Source organism: Nomascus leucogenys, chromosome 9, assembly GCF_006542625.1.
Source record: "Nomascus leucogenys isolate Asia chromosome 9, Asia_NLE_v1, whole genome shotgun sequence".
Classification (NCBI taxonomy): Eukaryota; Metazoa; Chordata; class Mammalia; order Primates; family Hylobatidae; genus Nomascus; species Nomascus leucogenys.
This window is the reverse complement of record NC_044389.1, coordinates 59,882,875-59,903,516: the sequence shown is the minus strand read 5'-3', so window position 1 is coordinate 59,903,516 and position 20,642 is coordinate 59,882,875. Positions and strand designations below refer to the sequence as shown.

Here is a 20,642-nt window from a genome sequence, read left to right as displayed (position 1 = left end):
AGAAAAACCGCAATTCTATTTACATGTCAACGGTAAGAAGAGAACACATAATATTTTGCCAGGTCAACAAATCTGCAAGATCTCCACCCAAGAGATCAGTAGCCCCTTCCCAGTGAATCCTTCTAAGAGCTTGGAGACGAGTAGGGCTAGATAAAACCAAGCTGCCCTAAAGCTGGACCACAGGAGCGGACCGTGAGATCCCCTCCCCCAAGCGCAGGGCTCCGCCGCTTCTTTCTTCCCCAGGCGCATGCGCAGCGCACTCTCCTGCCACCGCACGCCCCCTCAGTGGGGCCGGGAGACGCTGACGTCACCGTGCGGTCTGCAAGCAACCCTTCCGCTCCTTCAAGGAAAATGAGTCCACGGACTTTAGGTTTTTCTTAGCCCCCCAGAAAATGTCCTTCCTCCTTCCATCCTAGTGCCAACGACTTCCCCAGCCCGTCTCCTTTCGGCCGCACTTCTCTGTACTTTCGTTGGACCGGGAAGGCGGCGGGGAGGAAGAGGAAGGGTGAAAGATCAATTCCGCGTAGTTTACAAGGAGTGGGCGAGTCTAGGAATCGGTCCGCGAGGGCGGAGCCGAGGAAGCCGGCACTTCTTCCTCCCTTCCCCTCCCTCCCAGCCTTCCCCGCGAGTGGACGCGGCAGCGCCTCTGTCTCGCTTTTTCTTATTTTTCCCCCCTTTCCCCTTTCTTTTTTTTTTTTTTCTTTTCTTTTTCCCCCTCCCCCCCTTTCACCATTTCTCCTAGGAGGCGCTTTCCCCGGGCAGGGGCAGAGCCGGTCTCACCCCCCGCCTCTCCCCGGCCCCCGCCGCCCTATGGCGAGAGGGAGCCCCCTCCCCACCCGGGCTCGAGCGGCGGCGGCCTCAGGCCGGGGGTCATCATGGAACTAATTCGCTGACCGACCCAGCGGCTGCAGCCGTGCGTCCCGCTCGAACGCCAGCGCCCGCGCCCCCCGACCCGCTTCCCCCTCTTCTCCCTCCTCAGTTGGCCCCGTCGTCCCGCGCGCACCGCCTCCGCGCGCCTAGGAGAATGAGGTGGTAACGGGCCCCCGGATGACCCCGCGTCACCACTGTGAGGCCTACAGCTCTGCCGGGGAGGAGGAGGAGGAGGAAGAGGAGGAGAAGGTGAGGGGCGGGGGCGGGGGGCTCGTCGCGTCTCCGCGGCCGGCGTCGGCGCTGGGGCCCCACTGCTCCCCCCGCGCCGCCCCAGTGGCAGCGCCCGTCGCCGTGTGCTGCTTGCCGCAGAATCACCCTCCCCGCATCCCCCAGCCCGGGGAACCTCGGGGCCCCCCTCTTCGTCCTCTCCGGCCCAAACCGACCCGGCACCTGCCCACTTGAAAACGGCACTACTGCATTCCTTTTCGGGCCAATTTTTCTGTCAGCGAGTAACTATTTTTGTGGCAGCGGCAAATGAGCTACTCTGTAGTGCGTGTTGGAGGCTCTACGAGCCTGTGTTAATACACAAAGAAGGGGACACACCCCCACCCTCAGGTTGAACGATTCTGCGGGGACACCAGGAGGATTACTAACTTTGCACAGCAGACTGAATGCCAGATGAATGGGGTCAACCTCCGGTGCTGTGAAATTCGGGGGAGGGCAACGTTACCCAGGGCTTGGGGCGGGTGGGTGGGGGGAATACGGGGGAGGTGAGATTTGAGTTGCGCCCTAAAGGCTTGATTAAATAACTGGAATTTGAAAGGAGGACAAAGGGGCCTCCGCTGGAGCTAGGGGGCTCCGTTACAGATCCTTTTGGCAGAAGCTGACAATTGGGTACCAAAACAGTGGAAGGTGTTTCGGGAGGTAGGATGGATTCAGACTCTGAAGGGGTTTGAACTAAAATGTTTATGTTTTATTCTGTCAGTGGGGAGCCACTCGACTTAGAGCAGCAGAGTATTACAGTAATGACGTTAAATAACACTTGCTGAGGCTTATTACCTGCCAGGCATTCTCCTAAGTGGCTTGCAATTCACTTAATCCCTCGAAGGCTGGTAGTAGGAGCCTCATCTTACAGATGAGGAAAACTGAGACTCCACAAGATTAAGTAACTTTCTCCTTAGGCAACACGGCTAAAACCCAGTAGCCAGAATTAAGTCTGACTCTACGCTGTGTGGTCTCTGTCCTGAAAATGAGTTTGTTAAAATAACTGTTATCTGCTGCTAGCTTTTCCAGGTCATTTGTGGCAGATGAAATAGAAAGGATTGAACAAATAGATTAAATAATGGACGGAATAGATTTAGATTGGCTAATCTGGGACCAGAGAATCTCCGAGAGATTGAGTCCCTGGACTAGAAATTTCTTGATACCGATGAAGGGCAGACTAATACAGTCAGCATGTGTTAGGGAAGTTCAGTAATGATCTGCAGTTACAGGTAGTTTATGTGGTAATGTGACATCCTAGTAGGTTAGAATGGAGCTTAGCATGTGTCTTGGTCAAGATTGGAAGCTGAGTGTGTCCGTGTTTTACTTTGATTGTGTGATACATTAAAAATGAATATTCATCTTCCTGTGTATGTTTCTTCGTCTTTAAAATGGACATTATGGCTGAAATGGTGTAGTAAGAAAAATAAAAAACTAGAAAAAGGGCTTCCCACAATTTCATCAAATTGTGGGAACATTACATGAGTTAATATGGCATAGCGCTTTGAACAATAGGTAGTCAAATAGTAAGCACTCAGTGCTTTTCCTTATTAAGCTGTTTACAAGTGAAGCTATTTAACATCAAAGAATTCATTATTAGGAAAGGCAAGTTTACCAATAATCATCACAAAGCAACTAAATGTAAAAGTAGAATTATGTCCAAGTACAGATGTTGCAAGGCAGGGCACAACTGCACAAATCCGGAGTATCTTACAGACTGATGGCTACTTGAGGAAGGGAAGTATGAGCTAGAGGTATGAAACAGCAGTGCTTGTACAGCCATGGAGATTGGGAAAGAGCTTACACTTGGAATTGCAAATACCTTTAATTCATTGTTTCTAGTGCATAAAGTCAAGGAGGGAATAGTAGAACTTCAGTTTCTTGTATGGCCACATTAATCCCTCCTTTCAGAAGAGGAACTAAGATTCAGAAGTCAGCACTAGTACACGATTATTAATGGAGTTGGTATGATGATGATAGCAAATACAATAATACATATTAGTGAAGTTGTTTATATTGTATACCCAGCACTGTGCAGCACTTTTCCTCAGAGGAGCAGGGGGCCCTGTATGTATATCTGTAATAATTATGCTGTACAATAAGTCTTTTATAAACTATTACCTCAGACGTTAAGCTATTTGATAACCGTGGAGAAAGAAGCAGCAGCAATTGAGAGAATGGGAGGAGAAATGTGAAACTGGCATAAAGTTTGATGCGTGTAGAATATGCCAACTAACATTACAGTCTTTTGTTATTTCCTGCTTTTCTGAAAAAGCATGCAAAGTTGGATGTAACCAACAATAGGCATACAGTAACAAAACATAACTATATAGTTCTGTTAAAACAGTAAAATTGTATTTTAAATGTTTGCATTTTATTTCTTAGAAGAATTTATTAATCCAACTCAAAATGTGTTTTACCCATTAGAAAATAGGCCTGTGCACGGTCAGTAAGAGAAAAGCCAAGCCCATGCTTTCTGTATCATAGTATGTCTTATTAGTCTTGTCTTTTCTTCTCTCTTTATGTAGAACATACATTATGACTCTAGACTGCTAAATATTTCACAAGAATAGTAATATTCTCTTACAGAATCACAGCAAAATTTTCAATTTTGGTAAATTTAGCATTCGATACATTGACTTGTGTAATCTACCGTCCCAATTATCTCATTTGACCCAATGATGACCTTTACACCATTTGTCTCCTTCCAGTACAGCATCTAGTTGAGGGTCAGGTATTGCAGTTTCTTTTTTTTCTTTTTTCTTTTTTTTTTTTTTTTTTGAGACAGAGTCTCCCTGTGTCGTCCAGGTTGGAATTCAGTGGCATGATCTCGGCTCAATGCAACCTCCACATCCTGGGTTCAAGCGATTCTTCTGCCTCAGCCTGCCGAGTGGCTGGGGCCACAGGCGTGCATCGCTACGCCCGGCTCATTTTTGTGTTTTTAGTAGAGATGGGTCTTACCATGTTGGCCAGGCTGGCCTTGAACTCTTGGCCTCCCAAAGTGCTGGGATTACAGGCATGAGCCACCCCGTGTGGCCCATTTTTCTATGGCCTCATTTAATCTGCAACATCCCCAAAAGTATCCCCCATTGTTTTTGTCTTGCAATTATTTGTATCCCATGTTAATTTTTTTTTTTTTTTTTTTAAGAGATTGGGTCTCACTTTGTTACCCAGGCTGGAGTGAGGTGGTGTAATCATAGCTGACTGCAGCCTCGAGCTCCTGGGCTTACGTAATCCTCCCACCTGAGCCTCCTGAGTAGCTGAGACTACACGCAGGTGTGTGACATCATGCCTGGCTAATTTAAATTTTTTTTTTTTTTTTTGGTGGAGACAGGGATCTCGCTCTGTTGTCCAGGCTGGTCTCAAACTCCTGGCCTCAAGTGCTCCTCTCCTGCCTCACAAAGTTCTGGGATCACAAGCAGGCGCCACCATGCCCTGCCTTCTGTCCTGTTTTTAAAAGTTTAAGGAAATTTTGCCACTTTTTACTTTTTCTTTGTTAGCTTTCTCTAGAGTGAGTAAAGAGTGATTCTTTTTTTTTTTTCTCGGTTGTATTGCATTGATTTCTGAATATTAAAACAAGCTTGCATTCCTGGAACAAATCCCACTTGGTTATGGTATATAATCCTTTTTTTATATTGCTGGATTCAGTTTGCTAGTGTTTTGTTGAGAAATTTTGCATTTATATTCAGAATAAATACTAATTTGTAGTTTTCTAGTGATGTGTGTCTGGTTTTGGTAGCAGGGTAATAACTGGCTTCAAAGAATAAGTTGGGAAGAATTTGTAAAGATGGCTATTCGTTTTTCTGAAAATGGTTGGTAGAATTAACCAGTGAAGCCATCTGGGCATGGATTTTTCTTTGGCAGTGCTTTAAAAAATTAACTGTTTAGATCTTTGGTTTTACAAATACTCAGCTTTTTTCTTTCTTTCTTTCTTGTTTTTTTGGAATCATCTCACCAGTGCAGCTTTTTACTTCCTAAGTTTTGATATTTTGTATTTCTGGGAACTGGGCCATTTCATCTAAATTTTCCAATTTAGTTGCACACAATTGTTCATAAATTCCTTCATAATTCTTTTTATTTCTGTAAGGTAGGTAGTGTCTTCTTTTTAGTCTTGATTTTAGTAATTTGTCCTCTGTATTTTCGTGGTCAGTCTAGCTGGCTAAAGGTTTGTCCATTTTGATCTTTTCAAAGAATCAGCTTCTGGTTTCATTGACTTTTCACTCCTGTTTTTGTATTCTCTACTTCATTAATTTCCGTTCTAATATTTAGTATTTCCTTGCTTCTGTCTTGCTTTAGGAACAGTTTACTCTTCTTTTTCCATTATCTTAAGGTGGAAGATCAGGCTATTTGAGATATCCTTTTTTAGGACAGGCATTTTCAGGTATTAATTTATTTCTAAGCACTGCTTTAATTGTATCTGGTAAGTTTTGGTATGTTATATCTTCATTTTCACTCATCTCAAAGTATTGTCTAATTTCTCGTGTGACTCTTCTTTGACCAGATACTTTTGTTTTAAAAAAAGTTGTTACAATATAAATATTTGAAAGTCATACTGAGGGCTTTAGTTGTAAGCGATTGGAGAACAGGAATCCATTGAACCTGATTTACTTCTTTTTACATGATTCTACTTTATGTGTCTCTCTCTGTACCCATCTAAACCCCCTAAAAATAATCTTGAAACCTAGTGAAGGAACTTGAGTCACTAGTGACAGTCAGTTGTTGGGATAGCTTGTGAAGGCTGGTGGATCCATTTTGTTGTAGCTAATGGCGTGAAAGAATCATTAAAATTTTAAGGTTTTTAATAGGAGTTTGGAAGAAACCTTAGAACCTATGAAGTCTAATCTTGACTCAAATAGCTGTTTCTTCTAAATATCTCTTGACAGATAGTCATCTAGTTTACATTCCATTTTTTTATATAGAGAAAGATTTTCACTGTGTTGCCCAGGCTGGTCTTGAACTACTTGGCTCCAGTGATCCTCCTGCCTTGGCCTCCCAAAGTGTTGGAATTACAGGAATGAACCAGAGCACCTGGCCTACATTCCATTTCTAATGTTAATACTTATGTCTGCATTAGAAGAAATTATAGTGAGCTTGCTTACCAAATTGTGGAAGATCTGAGAAAGGCACCAAGGCAACAAAATTGGAATCTCAGAACATCTCAGCAGTATGCAACAGGGATAGAATATAACAAGATGACCTTTTTTCTTTTTTCTTGTTTTTTCCTTTTTATAAAGAATGTTTTTAAGGTTGTGAACAAGGATGTGTCAAAAAAAAAAAAAAAAAAAAAAAAAGAAAGTACCCAAACCCCACACAGAATGGGTTGGGGCAGGTAGGGGTAGAACTGGCTTAACAAGGAACCTGAGAAAGTCTCTTAAGAGTTTTTGTTGACCGTAAATTATATCTGAATTGATACTGAGGTGTGGTCTTCAAAAAAAAAAAAAAAAAAGCTAATGAGGGCCATGAGTGGTGGCTCATGCCTGTAATCTCAGCACTTTGGGAGGCCAAGGCAGGCAGATCACTTGAGGTCAGGAGTTAAAGACCAGCCTGGCCAACATGGTGAAACCCACCTCTACTAAAAATACAAAAACTAGCCATGTGTGGTGGTACGTGCCTGTAATCCCAGCTACTCAGGAGGCTAAGGGAGGAAAATCACTTGAACCCGGGAGGTGGAGGTTGCAGTGAGCTGAGATCGTTCCACTGCACTCCAGCCTGGGCAACAGAGCGAGACTCTTGTCTCAAAAAAAAAAAAAAAGCCATTGATTTTAGACTGTATTTATGGTAAAACTAAAGCTAATTTAGAAGAGGCAAAATATCGTGAGGAGCTATCGAAGTTTTCAGCTATGAAAAAGATGAATTGGTGAGCATGATAGCACCCTTCAAAGATTGGAAAGATTGGTGTGAAAGAGATTAGATTTTTCGTAGGTTAAAGTTCTGAACAAGGATGTATCAAAAAAGGTACCAAAACCCCACACACAGTGGGTTGGTACAGGTGGGGGTAGAGTTTTTTTTTTGGTTGTATGTTTTTGTTTGGGGCCCCAGTGGTTGAAACTGGAACAATTGGTTGGGTCTCTGTTCCGTCGAAGTACTGTGCTGTGGACACAGTGAGTAGTAAAAAAAAAAAAATGAGAACACTTGGACACAGGAAGGGGAACATCACACACTGGGGCCTGTTGTGGGGTGGGGGGAGGGGGGGAGGGATACCATTAGGAGATATACCTAATGTAAATGACGAGTTAATGGGTGCAGCACACCAACGTGGCACATGTATACACATGTAACAAACCTGCACGTTGTGCACGTGTACCCTAGAACTTAAAGTATAATGAAAAAAAAAAATATATATATATAATGATATTGGCAGATGTGACTGCATAGGGATTTCTTTATTTAGAGACAGGGTCTCATTCTGTTGCTGGGGCTGGAGTGCAGTGGCATGATTTTGGATCACTGCAACCTCAGCCTCCCAAGTGGCTTGGACCACAGGCACACGCCACCACGCCTGCCTAATTTTTGTATGTTTTATAGAGATGGAGTTTCACCACATTGCCCAGGCTGGCGTCGAACTCCTTGACTCAAGCAATCTGTCCTCCTCAGCCTTCCAAAGTGCAAGGATTATAGGCCTGAGCCACTGCGCCTGGCCAGGAATTTATAACGTAGTTGGGGAGTTAACAGAAAGCTGCTTTATGACATGATTAAAGAATCAAGAGTTTTTAGAAGAAATTACCTTTGAGATAGGTCTTTTTGGATTAGTATTAGTTCTTTTTCCTATTTACCTTTTGTCATCTTAGTATGAAGATATTTTATGCTAATTATAGAAGATTTGCAAAAACTCAGGCGTTTAAAGACACAAAAATTAACAAAATCATAATTGAGTTAACCAGAATTAGTCTCTAGTAAATTGAGAAGCAAGTAGGTAGCATATGCAGAATGGTACATAGGAAAGAGGATAGTAGCTGGAGTTGGGATAGAATGTGGAAATTAAAGAAGTGGTTTGCTATTTTTGCTTTTCCAAATTTTTTATTTTTTAAAAAATTGGAACTTTTTACATGTTAATTCTGGATATTTAAAAAAATTCTCAGAGCCCATGAATCTGAAGTATGTAATACAGGTACATAGTTTACAGGTACATAGTTGAGAAAGTAAAATTGTTAGTGAAATTTATAAAGAAAAACAGCATTCACCTACGCTAGGCCTTTCTCACCCTTTTCTTACTCTGCAGAGGTTAACTACTCCCAACTCTTTCCTCCTTGTCCCGTTATTTAGCATCACATTTTCAAATAACTTGCTCTACTGCTGTTTTTTGACATTTCAGTTTGAGATATTTATGGATTTCCTACTATGAAATGTAAAGATGTGGCTTTTATTTTACTCTCTCCCAATATCCATAGTTACGTCTCCACATCCTCCCAATGTAGTTCTATCATATTGCGATCCCTATCCAGTATTTTCATTATTATTGCTGTATAAATATTGTGATATATTATTTACTTTCTTAAGCTCTTCTTTCTGAAGTTAATTACCTTTTTAGTTGCTTACCTTTCAACAAATCCAGCTAAGCCTTTTCACATTCTTTTTTGTTTGTTTGTTTGTTTTTGAGATGGAGTCTTGCTCTGTTGCCAGGCTGGAGTGCAGTGGTGCAATCTTGGCTCATTGCACCCTCCATCTCCTGGGTTAAAGCGGTTTTCCTGCCTCAGGCTTCCAAGTAACTGGGATTACAGGCGCCTGCCACCATGCCTGGCTAAGTTTTGTATTTTTAGTAGAGACAGGGTTTCACCATGTTTTGTCAGGCTGGTCTGGAACTCCTGACCTCGTGATCTGCCCGCCTCCACCTCCCAAAATGCTAGGATTACAGGTGTGAGCCACCATGCCTGGCCACCTTTTCACATTCTTTAGCAGTTTCTTAATCCAATTTTCTACACACAGTCAAACCTGAAGTCTGTAGTTTGCTGCTTTTTTTTTTTGTTTAAACCTAGAAGCCTGCACCGTGGCTCACCCCTGTAACCCCAGTGCTTTGGGAGGCCAAGCCAGGAGGATTGCTTGAGGCTGGGCAACATAGCAAAACTGCATCTCTACAAAAAAACCAAAATTACCTGGGCTTGGTGATGTGCATCTGTAGTCCCAGCTATTTGGGAGGCTGAGGCAGGAGGATCACCTGAACCCAGGAGTTCAAGGCTGCAGTGAGCCACTACAGCACTGCTCTCTAACCTGGGCAACAGAGTGAGACTCTGTTTCCAAATACACATAAACATAAAACCTAGAGACATTTCTCTTGGACTCTATGTTGTCTTGCACTGCTAAACTTGCTATTTAGACATGCTGCTTATTTTAGAGTGCTAGTCAATGTACTGTGGAGCTTTCTAGGTGAGCACTGTTCAATAGAACTTACTGCATTAATAGGAATGTTCCTTTTCTGCACTGTCCAATATGGTATCCACTAGCCACATCTGGTTATTGAAGTAAGGCTATTGTGACTAAAGAAATAAATTTTTTTTGGTTTGTTTTTGAGATGGAGTCTCACCCTGTTGTCCAGGCTGGAGTGCAATGGTGTGATCTCAGCTCACTGCAACCTCTGCCTCCCGGGTTCAAATGATTCTCCTGCTTCAGCCTCCCGAGTAGCTGGGATTACAGGCACCCGCCACCATGCCCAGCTAATTTTTGTATTTTCAGTAGTGACGGGGTTTCACCATGTTGGCCAGGCTGGTCTCCAACTCCTGACCTAGTGATCCACCCGCCTCAGCCTCCCAAAGTGATGGGATTACAGGCGTGAGCCACCACGCCTGGCCAGTTTTTAAATTTTATTCAGCTCATATTTAAATATCCGCAGGTGTAGCTAATGGATACCGAATTGAAAGCACAATTTAAGATTTCATACTGGAGGGGATGGTTTCATACTGAAGAAGTGGGAATGGGTAGGATTTAATGTAATACATTTTCTTTTTAATGAAGGAAAAATTTTATTGGCCTTATCTGATTAGGTTTTTAAGAGGAATGTTTGGAATAACTACTTCTAAGAATTCCTGGTAAAAAAGCCAGTGACAAAGTTTTGACAATTTGAAACAGTAATAACATGTTTTGATCAGAGTCCAAAGGTTCCATCAATTACATGGCCTTGTTTTTATTCTCTTTATAACTGAATTTCAGATTTCAAGTGTGAATGTTTTAGACAACTGATTATTTTGGTATTTTAATATGATATTTTAAAGAGCTATAAAATCCTATAGTGCCTCATAGCATTCTTAATTTTGTTTTATAAGTTGCTTAATTAGTACTTTATATAATGCTACACTTATTCTATAACTAATTTTAAAACTTACTTGATTTTGTAGGTAGCTACATCAAGCTGGGTAGCAGGCAGATCCAAAGGATATCATGAAGTTTCCAGGGCCTTTGGAAAACCAGAGATTGTCTTTTCTGTTGGAAAAGGCAATCACTAGGGAAGCGCAGATGTGGAAAGTGAATGTGCGGAAAATGCCTTCAAATCAGGTAATGATTTTTCTCTTAAGACAGATGAATTTTATTAGAAATAAGCATACCACTGCCATACATAATAATATCTTGACACTACATTGGAAGAATGTGTACCATTTAAGGATGTGCTGTATTTGAGAGATATCTCCCTATTTCTTTTTTATGTAACAGGGTCTCACTCTGTCATCCAGTCTGGAGTGCTGTGGCATGATCTCAGCTCACTGCAACCCCTGCCTCCCGGGCTCAAGCAATCCTCTCACCTCAGCCTCCTGAGTAGCTGGGATTACAGGCGCATGCTACCATGCCTGGCTAATTTTTTGTATTTTTGGTAGAGATGGGGTTTCACCATGTTGCCCAGCCTAGTCTGGAAGTCCTGAGCTCAAGCAGTCCACCAGCCTTGGCCTCCCAAAGTGCTAGGATTATAGGCGTGAGCCACCATGCCCAGCCTCTTCTTTTTTAAAAACTCCTGCTCCTACTGTAGCCTTTTCTTTCTGAAACAAGAGTTAACTGTTTTTGTTTGTTGACCTGTTTTGTTGTTATCTGAGTTACAGCTTTAGGAAAATAGTTAGGTTTGTCTTCTGTCATCATAATCTATACTAACAGTAGTAACCTTCTTTAGATATATAGTTTATAGTTAGCCACAGAGGCTGAACATCTTCATACCATTGTCTTTAGTCAACTAAAAACCTACTCTTTCATCAATAGCGATAAGGAGTTCATGTGAACTACTAAGGTAATACCAATGTTGGAAGCTTTTTAGAAGATAGCCAGCTGGCCTCTTAACTACTGTTAGCTGCATAGTTTTTCTTTTAGAAATTTTTATACCTCTGTCATATATAATTATTTTTCACAAATAACTGTGAACTTTATCCACTTCAAAAGTTTATTGTATAAGATGTCTTACACGTCTTTTATCCTTAATATCTAACATGGTGCTTGGAAAATAGAAGAGTGGTCAAATGTTCTTTTAATATGCATGAGTGAATGAATGGCAAATATGTAAGTTCCTCGTGTTGTTTTAGGCTAGCCTTTGCTTATTGGTTTTGAAAGTATATATGCCTTTTTAATTCAATTCTAACTTTTCCTACATATATCATTCTTTAAAGAAATACATTCTTCATTTACTGTTACTTGTCATTTTGCAAACTGATTAGTTAACTTGAATGAGGAGTGTTTATATATATGCTATCTCATTTAATATCTCATTTAATCCTTTGAAAAAGTAGGCAGTAGTCCCAATTTGCTCAAGACTTTAATAAGTAATAGAATGATAATTTGGGCTGGACGCAGTGGCTCACGCCTGTAATCCCAGCACTTTGGGAGGCTGAGGTGGGCAGATCACCTGAGGTCAGGCATTCGAGACCAGCCATGGTCAACATGGTGAAACCCCATCTCTACTAAAAATACAAAAAGTAGCTGGGTGTGGTGAGTCATTCCTGTGACCCAGCTACTTGGGAGGCTGAGGCATGAGAATTGCTTGAACACAGGAGGCAGAGGTTGCAGTGAGCCGAGATCACGTCACTGCACTCCAGCCTGGATGACAGGGTAAGTGAGACTCCATTTCAAGAAAAAAAAAAAATAATTATAATTCGATCCTTTTCCTAAGGTAGTCCTCTTCCTGTGATATTTTGTGTGTGTGTGTGTGTGTGTGTGCGTGTGTGATTTTTAGATTAGTTGGGAATTCGAGTCATTTAGCAAATGTCTGCTGAGTATCTTGCTGTACTCTAGGCACTATTCTAGGTATTGGGGATACAACAGGAGAAAATAAATTCCTGCCCTTATGTTGTGACATTCTAGTGAGCCTCAAAACTTTTTTATAGCTGCTTGTAGGACCATTCCTTTCCTCCTTCTGCTATCTCCTTGAGTCAGCATGTAACCAACGATAATATATTTTTACAACCTGGTCTTTGAAGGTGATATTCTACCTAGATTGTAGTATATTGCTATATTACCAAATAATCTGACCTATTTCTTTTTTTTTTTTTTTTTGAGAAGGAGTTTTTTTCTCTTGTTGCCCAGGCTGGAGTGCAATGGCATGATCTCGGCTCACTGTAACCTTGGCCTCTTGGGCTCAAGTGATTCTCTTGCCTCAGCTTCCCAAGTAGCTGGAATTACAGGCACCCGCCACCACACCTGGCTAATTTTTGTATTTTTAGTAGGGACAGGGTTTCACCATGTTGGCCAAGCTGGTCTCGAACTCCTCACCTCAGATGATCTGCCTGCCTCAGCAACCCAAAGTGCTGGGATTACAGGCATGAGCAACCACGCCCAAATCTGGCCTATTTCTGTAGGTGATTTAACAAATACTGGTGTAATGCCAGAGAACAGAATAGTATCAGAACTTCTGAGAGAGATCCACTTCTTAAGGATTTGCCTTTAGTAATGCCAAGTAGAAGCCATATTTAATACTTATAAAATTTGGGTGGCCTTGGTCTGGTGGGGATAGGAGTTAAGAATAGGAGTAAAAGGCTATAGGGGCTTGAGTTGCTTGCCAGGGTAACCCCCAGGGACACTTCTCTATTATTTTATTTTTTTTTTTTGGAGACAGAGTCTTGCTCTGCCACCCAGGCTGGAGTGCACTGGTGTGATATCGGCTCACTGTAAGCTCCGCCTCCCGGGTTCACGCTATTCTCCTGCCTCAGCCTCCTGAGTAGCTGGGACTACAGGTGCCCGCAACAACGCCCGGCTAATTTCTTGTATTTTTTAGTAGAGACGGGGTTTCACCATGTTAGCCAGGATGGTCTCGATCTCCTGACCTTGTGATCCGGCCTCCCAAAGTGCTGGGATTACAGGCGTGAGCCACCGCACCCAGCCCCTTCTCTATTCTAGTTCTAACTCTTATTTTCTTCTAAGGGACTGGCATTTTTTTTTTTTTTTTTACCTCCCTTTCCACTATTGCTCTGACTTTTCTAATTTTGTTTTGAAGTGTTGGTAAAAATGGAAAAGTAAGATATTTTTAAGCTTTCTCTTAGGCCTTTTTCCTCTAGTTTCCTTCTAACTTCCCCCCTGCCCCAACTATATTTTGAAGTCAGTCTCTCACATAATTCTTGTTTAATTTGCATCCCCTATCCCCTAATTTAGGACAGTGTGGTCAGGCAAGAATATTATGCACCTGTCACTCGCCTTCTATGTGTTTCTGCCACACTCTGGTTCCCTTATGACAGCACAAAGTATTATAATTTTCTGGTGATTTGACTATGAGTTTCCCTGAGGGGTATGGTTGTGTCATTTTTGTTTACTTGCATATAATAGACTCAAAGTAAGCATTTAAGTGAATGGTGATTATCATTTCTTTATGATTCATTCAGGTACCATACTGTGTTCTTGGCACTTGCAGAGAACTTCTTTTATATTATGTAATAGTACTTTCAAGTTCATGATAATTTTGTTACATGAATTTGGGGAAAACATTGAAACTGGTCAAAGTGGCACACACTTTCAGGTATTCTCAATTTATTTTGCCAAAGTGCTTTTGATTTACAAAGATAAAACCCTGCCACAAATTGTTTATATACAGATGATTTTCAGTAGAATTTTAGAACTCTAAGGAATCTTAAAAACCGGTTGTTAACAGCTTTTCTAGTCATTCTCAGCTGGAGTTTAGGTTTGCTGCTTCCTACTTCATCAAAGCCAAAAGCAAAAATTCAAATTTTTTTTTCTGAGACAGGGTCTCGCTCTGTCGCCCAGGCTGGGGTGCAGTGGCTCCATCACAGTTCACTGCAGCCTCTATTTCCCAGGCTCAAGTGATGCTCCTACCTCAGCCTCCCAAATAGCTGAGATCACAGGCACGCACCACCATGCCTAACTAATTTTTTTATTTGTGGAGATGAAGTCTCACTGTGTTACCCAGGCTAGTTTCAAACTCCTGGGCTCAAGCAGTTTTCCTGCCTTGGCCCCCTACAGTACTGGGATTCCAATTGTGAGCCATGCCCAGAAATTTAATTTTTTAAAAAATGTTGAACGTAACAGGTGTAAATGAGATGCTGTGGGAACATAGGAAGGTACTCAGCCCAACTTGAATTATCAGGAAAAGTATCTGGTGGGCAGTAACACCAAAATAGCTCTCAAGAGATACATAATAAGGCAGGTGAGATAGAGAAGGGAGTGCGTTCCAGTCAGAAGGAGCAATGTGAACAAAGGAGCAGTAATGTAAAATAGCAGGGGCAAGAAAGGATCATCAATAGAAGTTACTACTCTTACAGCATGAAGTTTAAGACAGAAAGTGATGGAAGATGTCCGAGGTTAGAGAGGCAGGTCATAGCCGGGCATGGTGGCTTACACCTGTAATTTCAGCACTTTGGGAGGCCGAGGCGGGTGGATCACAAGGTCAGGAGATCGAGACCATCCTGGCTAACACGGTGAAACCCCGTCTCTACTAGAAATACAAAAAATAAGCTGGGCGTGGTGGCAGGTGCCTGTAGTCCCAGCTACTCGGGAGGCTGAGGCAGGAGAATGGTGTGAACCCAGGAGGCGGAGCTTGCAGTGAGCCAAGATTGTGCCACTGCACTCCAGCCTGGGTGACAGAGCAAGACTGTCTCAAAAATAAAAAACAACAACAAAAAAAAGGTAGGTCATAGATTTGTATGCCATGCTGGGGAATTGTACTTAATCTTTTAGGTAATGGTGAACCTTTTAGAGTTTAAAGCTGGGGAGGTTGTATATTATAAGGAGGAGACTAGCAGCGTGTGGAATATAATATATATACAGAATATATATTAATAGCAGTCTATATTTTACCATGTTTGGTCAATCCATTATAAATTCTCTTTAGGATTATTTGTTCAACTACTGAATCCTTTTAATCCTATTTAAGCAGTCCATATGAGAAACAGTTCACCTGATGGAATCAGGAAATACTGTTTTGGGCTTTTTCTTTTTCTCTCTCATTCTTTATTTTAGAGGAATAGGAATGAAATGAATTACTTAGGCACAGAACTTAATATTTGTAATGCTGTCATGATAATATTACTGTTTAGTACATGTTTGAATTGATTTGAAAAAGTGACCTTAGACTCAGTATTACTTCAGTTAAATTGAGTCTTCTTAAACTGTTATCTTTTGGATTTTAAAAAAATTATTGCTGGTTTTGGCTAGTGATGCTAACATTGGCCATGCAGGAATACTTTTCTTGGCCCTGTTGTTAAATTTTACTGTCTGGTATATGGGCCAAACATAGTGGCTTACACCTGTAATCCCAACACTTTGGGAGGCCGAGGTGGGAGGATTGCTTGAGCTTGGGAGTTGACGACCAGCCTGGGTAACATAGTGAGACCTTGTCTCTACAAAAAGTAAAATTAGGCCGGGCGCAGTGGCTCACCTCTGTAATCCCAGCACTTTGGGAGGCTGAGATAGGTAGATCGCTTGAGGTCAGGGGTTTGAAACCAGCCTGGCCAACATGGCGAAACCCCATCTCTACTAAAAATACAAAAATTAGCCAGGCGTGGTGGCACAAGCCTATAATCCCAGCTACTTGGGAGGCTGAGGCAGGGAGAATTGCTTGAACCTAGGAGGCGGAGGCTGCAGTGAACTGAGATTGAGCCACTGCACTCTAGCCTGGGTGACAGAGCGAGACTCCATCTCAAAAAAAAAAAAAAAAAAAAAAAATTAGCCGGGCATGGTGGCACGTACCTCTGGTCCTAGCTACTTTGAGGGTGCTGAGGTGGGAGGATCACTTGGGCCTGGGAGGTCGAGGCTGCAGTGTGCCATGGTTGTGCCACTGTACTCCAGTCTGGGTGACAGAGCAAGACCCTGTCTCAAAAAGTATATGGAATATTAAAGTTCAAAGATACTGTCATGATTTCTTTCATTACTAATTGTTAATAGTGTTTAAAATAACTTCATAGATAATATTTTGTAAATTTGTTTTTCTGACATTAGAGAATTGGGTAGTTTAGAGGTGGGAAAGGAGAACTAATATTTGAGTACGTTTGCATTCCATATATATGCTTTACGTAAGTTATGTCATTTAGTTATAACTATGATAATCTCCATATAACTGTATTCTCTTTTTTTGTATGTTACCTTTGTGATTCTTCTTAACAATTGTATGTTTCTGTTATTGTTTAATGCCAAACATCAAATAATGACATTATTTAATGTAATCTGTCATTCAGGGATTTTTTTTTCTCCCATACCCCACATTGTATCTCTACCTGAAGGTTGGAGTTAATGGTGTTGTTGTTTTCATAGCTACTGTAAGTCATTGTTCGTTTTGTCTCCCTAAAAGCCTCCCCAGTTTCATCAGATTATAACATCACCTACCTCTCCTGGGAATTTATTTCCTTGTTGATGTGTTTGGCTGGCTTAGTTAACATTACTTTTCCTTATTTGTTGTGGCATTTTGGATAAAAGCTCATCTTGATAGGAATTTAATTTCTCTTGAATGCTTAACTCTTCATCCAGAAGTCTTGTGATTGGCTTTACTTGGTTCTCAGGGATTTTTATGGACCCTTAGTCCAGAACTAGATCTTAAAGTAGCCTAGATACAGAATTACAGCTAGATATGAGGAATGACTTCTAGTGTTCCATACCATTGTAGGCTTACTATGGTTAACTTAGGAAATAAAAATGAACTATGATAACAGAATGATAGCCCATTTAAAAAACTGAAATAAATAGTAATAAGTGAAAGTTACCAGGTGCAACAGATGAATTATACATTTAGAGATGATGAAAAAAAAATTGAACAGGAAATCAACCTGAAGTAAATGACTATTTTGAAAGATTTCCATGAACACAAAACATTGTTGTTTTCATCTTCCTACATATTATTTGAGTATTCTCCTTATAGCTCTTTCAAACTGTTTGAAACTACAGTTTAAAAGAGCTGTAAGGAGAATACTGAATGTTCCCAAAATAAACAACCGGTTTTATTTTTTTAATGGTGACTCCAAAACTCAAGAGTAAAAGTTTTCTAATCATTATTACTTTAAAGTGTGTCCCTGCTAAAAATTAAGCCTATACTCAGTAGGCTTACAACAACAATAAAACAATAATGTTTTGTGTGTGTGGAAATCTTTCGAAATAGTAATTTACTTCAGGTTAATTTCCCGTCCAGTATTTTTTCATCATCTCTAAATGTATAATTCATCTGTTGTCCCTGGTATCTTTTACTTATTACTATTGATTTTAGTTTTTTAAATGGGCTATCATTTCCATTATCATAGTTCATTTGTATTTCCTAAGATAAGTTAATGGCTACTTGCTGCGGGAGAAATTCACTATATTTTCTTAATCTTAAGAGGTGGGGGAACTTAACTCCAAATTACTATCAGTTGATAATAGTGTTACTTAAACTTTAAAATGTTATATTCTCTGAGCACCTAAATTTAATTCAACTATGGATATTTGGTGAGATGACATAGTGAAAATTTTAATAAAGAGTAGGATAATATTGGATATTAATATTAAATGTGATAACCAATAACATAGTTTTATTTTCATGTATCTCAAGTCTGATAGATTTTGAACAACCTTAACATTTTTAAACATATTTTGTAATATTACCTAATCTTTTATGAGAGAGAATTCTAAACATACTCTTGATGATAGCTCAAACTTTGTCTTCTGTTTTTAAAATTGTTCCTTATAGAATGTTTCTCCATCCCAGAGAGATGAAGTAATTCAATGGCTGGCCAAACTCAAGTACCAATTCAACCTTTACCCAGAAACATTTGCTCTGGCTAGCAGTCTTTTGGACAGGTTTTTAGCTACCGTAAAGGTAAGTGTTTTAAGATAGACTTACATACAACCTCATTTGAGTGTACGTATGCTAAACTAGAGGCTATTAGTAAACATTCTGTAAGGTAGAAAGAAGTGGAGAACTTTGCTGGAGAATGATGTATGTACCCATAAGAAAACATGGTGGTGTCTTCTGCTATTGTTTATTTTATTTTTATTTTTTGATAGTTTCGCTCTGTTGCCCTGGCTGGAGTGTGTCTGCCTCCTGGGTTCAAGCAATTTTTGTGCCTCAGCCTCCCAAGTAGTTGGTACTGCAGACACGTGCCACCATGCCAGTCTAAGTTTTGTATTTTTAGTAGAGACAGGGTTTTGCCATGTTGGCCAGGCTGGTCTTTGAACTCCCGATGTCAAGTCATCAGCCTGCCTTGGCCTCCCAAAGTGCTGGGATTACAGGCATGAGCCACCACTCAGGCTTTCTACTATTGTTTAAAAAGCAGAAGTGTTTTTGGAAGGGTTTCTAATTATATTCTGTAATTTTATTTTTGTTACGAGTATTCATAACTTTTTAGCCTATGAAATTTTTTATCTCTTGATTTTAGCACAAACCATATAGCATCAGCAGAATACTTAGTCATTTTCTAACATATTGGTGTACAGAGGTGGACAAGGAATCAGACTAGAATAAAGTATAAGCCTATTGCACGTTTTTGTCACTACTTATTGAATACCCATACTGTGTGGCTTTCTGAAAAACATGAAGTGCTTTCTACGGGCTTACTTTGGTATATAACAAGATGTCATAAAACAACTTTGGTATATTTTTGTTGAATGACAGCATACAAATAATTAGGTTTTATATTGTCTCCATTGCTATGTCATTGGCTGTGCCAAATTAGTAAGTAGGCCCTCAACATATTTAAAGCAGAAAATGAGCATTTATTTAATGGCAAGGCATGAAAAAGTAGCATAGTATTTAAACTGTAGGCATTAGTATGCAAAAGAATATGTAAACTGGGGGAACTGTCAATTAAATGCTTTATTAGGTATACAAAATAGAAGCCAAATAATTACGGAGTGTAAGACTGAACAGCTGCTCAGTTTCAAACTTCTACTCTTAAGAGACTTACTAAACATGACAGGACCCAATAAATAAGAAATATGAAAAAAATGAGATATTTGGCAAAATTCTCTAATTGTTCCAGAAATTTCCCCAGCTTTGTTTCAAGTGTTTAATAAACACAGCAAGAAACTCATGATAGAAACTACAACAATGTGTTCACTAATAATTTTTGAAAAACATACTGTCCAAGAAAGGACACTAACCTTAAACTCATCTTTCTGTGGAATTATCTGTGAAAAGTAGGTTAGATGTAGTAGAGAGGGAGGGAGGAGTGATGTGGACTTGTTGCTGAGATAAAAGTAGGCATTTTTCAGATATCCCAGATTGCAAGCAATTAGCTTTAAAAAATGTTTACATACGCAAAAAGTTTTTTAATTTTGGGAATATTATTTATTAAAAACTTCTAAATCAAGCTTTTTTTCTGCCGGATAGAAATGAACTTTGGTTAATTGGCTTTGGTTGAACTTTGAGCAATGGAATTGATATTATTTTTGTAGAATATCATATGGCTAGGATTGTAATGTTAAAAGTTAGCTCTCAGGCCGGGCACGGTGGCTGACGCCTGTAATCCCAGCACTTTGGGAGGCTGAGGCAGGCGGATCACGAGGTCAGGAGATGAGACCATCCTGGCTAACACGGTGAAACCCCCGTCTCTACTAAAAATACAAAAAAAAATTAGCTGGGAGTGGTGGCGGGCACTTGTAGTCCCAGCTACTTGGGAGGCTGAGGCAGGAGAATGGCATGAACCCAGGAGGCGGAGCTAGCAGTGAGCTGAGATCGTGCCACTGTACTCCAGCCTGGGCAACAGGCCAAGACTCCATCTCAAAAAGAAAAAAAAAAAGTTAGCTCTAGACACACTTGATCTTGCAAGTGTACTTTCCTTCTTTCTGTAAAGCTTTTTAATAAACTTTGTTTTCTGTTCTTAAAGTTAGCTCTGATCTAAAAAGCAATGAGTGGCAGTCACATTAATTGAATTCCATAGTATTTTGTGTATACCTGTCTCATCTGCATATCTAGGTTTTTAAAACAGTTATAAAAAGTTAAACCGTTTTTGAAAAATCACTAAAGTTGCTTTTTCCCTCTTCAAAATTTTAGGCTCATCCAAAATACTTGAGTTGTATTGCAATCAGCTGTTTTTTCCTAGCTGCCAAGACTGTTGAGGAAGATGAGGTAATCCTTTCAAGATAATGTTTCTTCTGTGAAAATTTCTCTCCACATTTATTAACTTGCTTCTTGTTTGCCA

General features: G+C 40.5%; 1 protein-coding gene across 2 annotated transcripts in view; it reads left to right on the top strand.

The window, feature by feature from the left end:
* Nucleotides 1-328: 328 nt before the first annotated feature.
* The window catches only part of CCNI (cyclin I), a 29,389-nt gene continuing 9,075 nt past the window's right edge, over nt 329-20,642 (top strand). Inside the window, exons 1-4 of one of the 2 annotated variants that reach the window (XM_030819031.1) lie at nt 329-1,119; nt 10,458-10,614; nt 18,191-18,319; nt 20,495-20,569. In XM_030819031.1, the coding sequence (XP_030674891.1) occupies nt 10,501-10,614; nt 18,191-18,319; nt 20,495-20,569 (318 nt within the window). In that variant the 5' untranslated portion in view covers nt 329-1,119; nt 10,458-10,500. The remainder of the gene's footprint in view (nt 1,120-10,457; nt 10,615-18,190; nt 18,320-20,494; nt 20,570-20,642) is intronic. The other variant, XM_003265785.4, reaches the window with a different exon arrangement.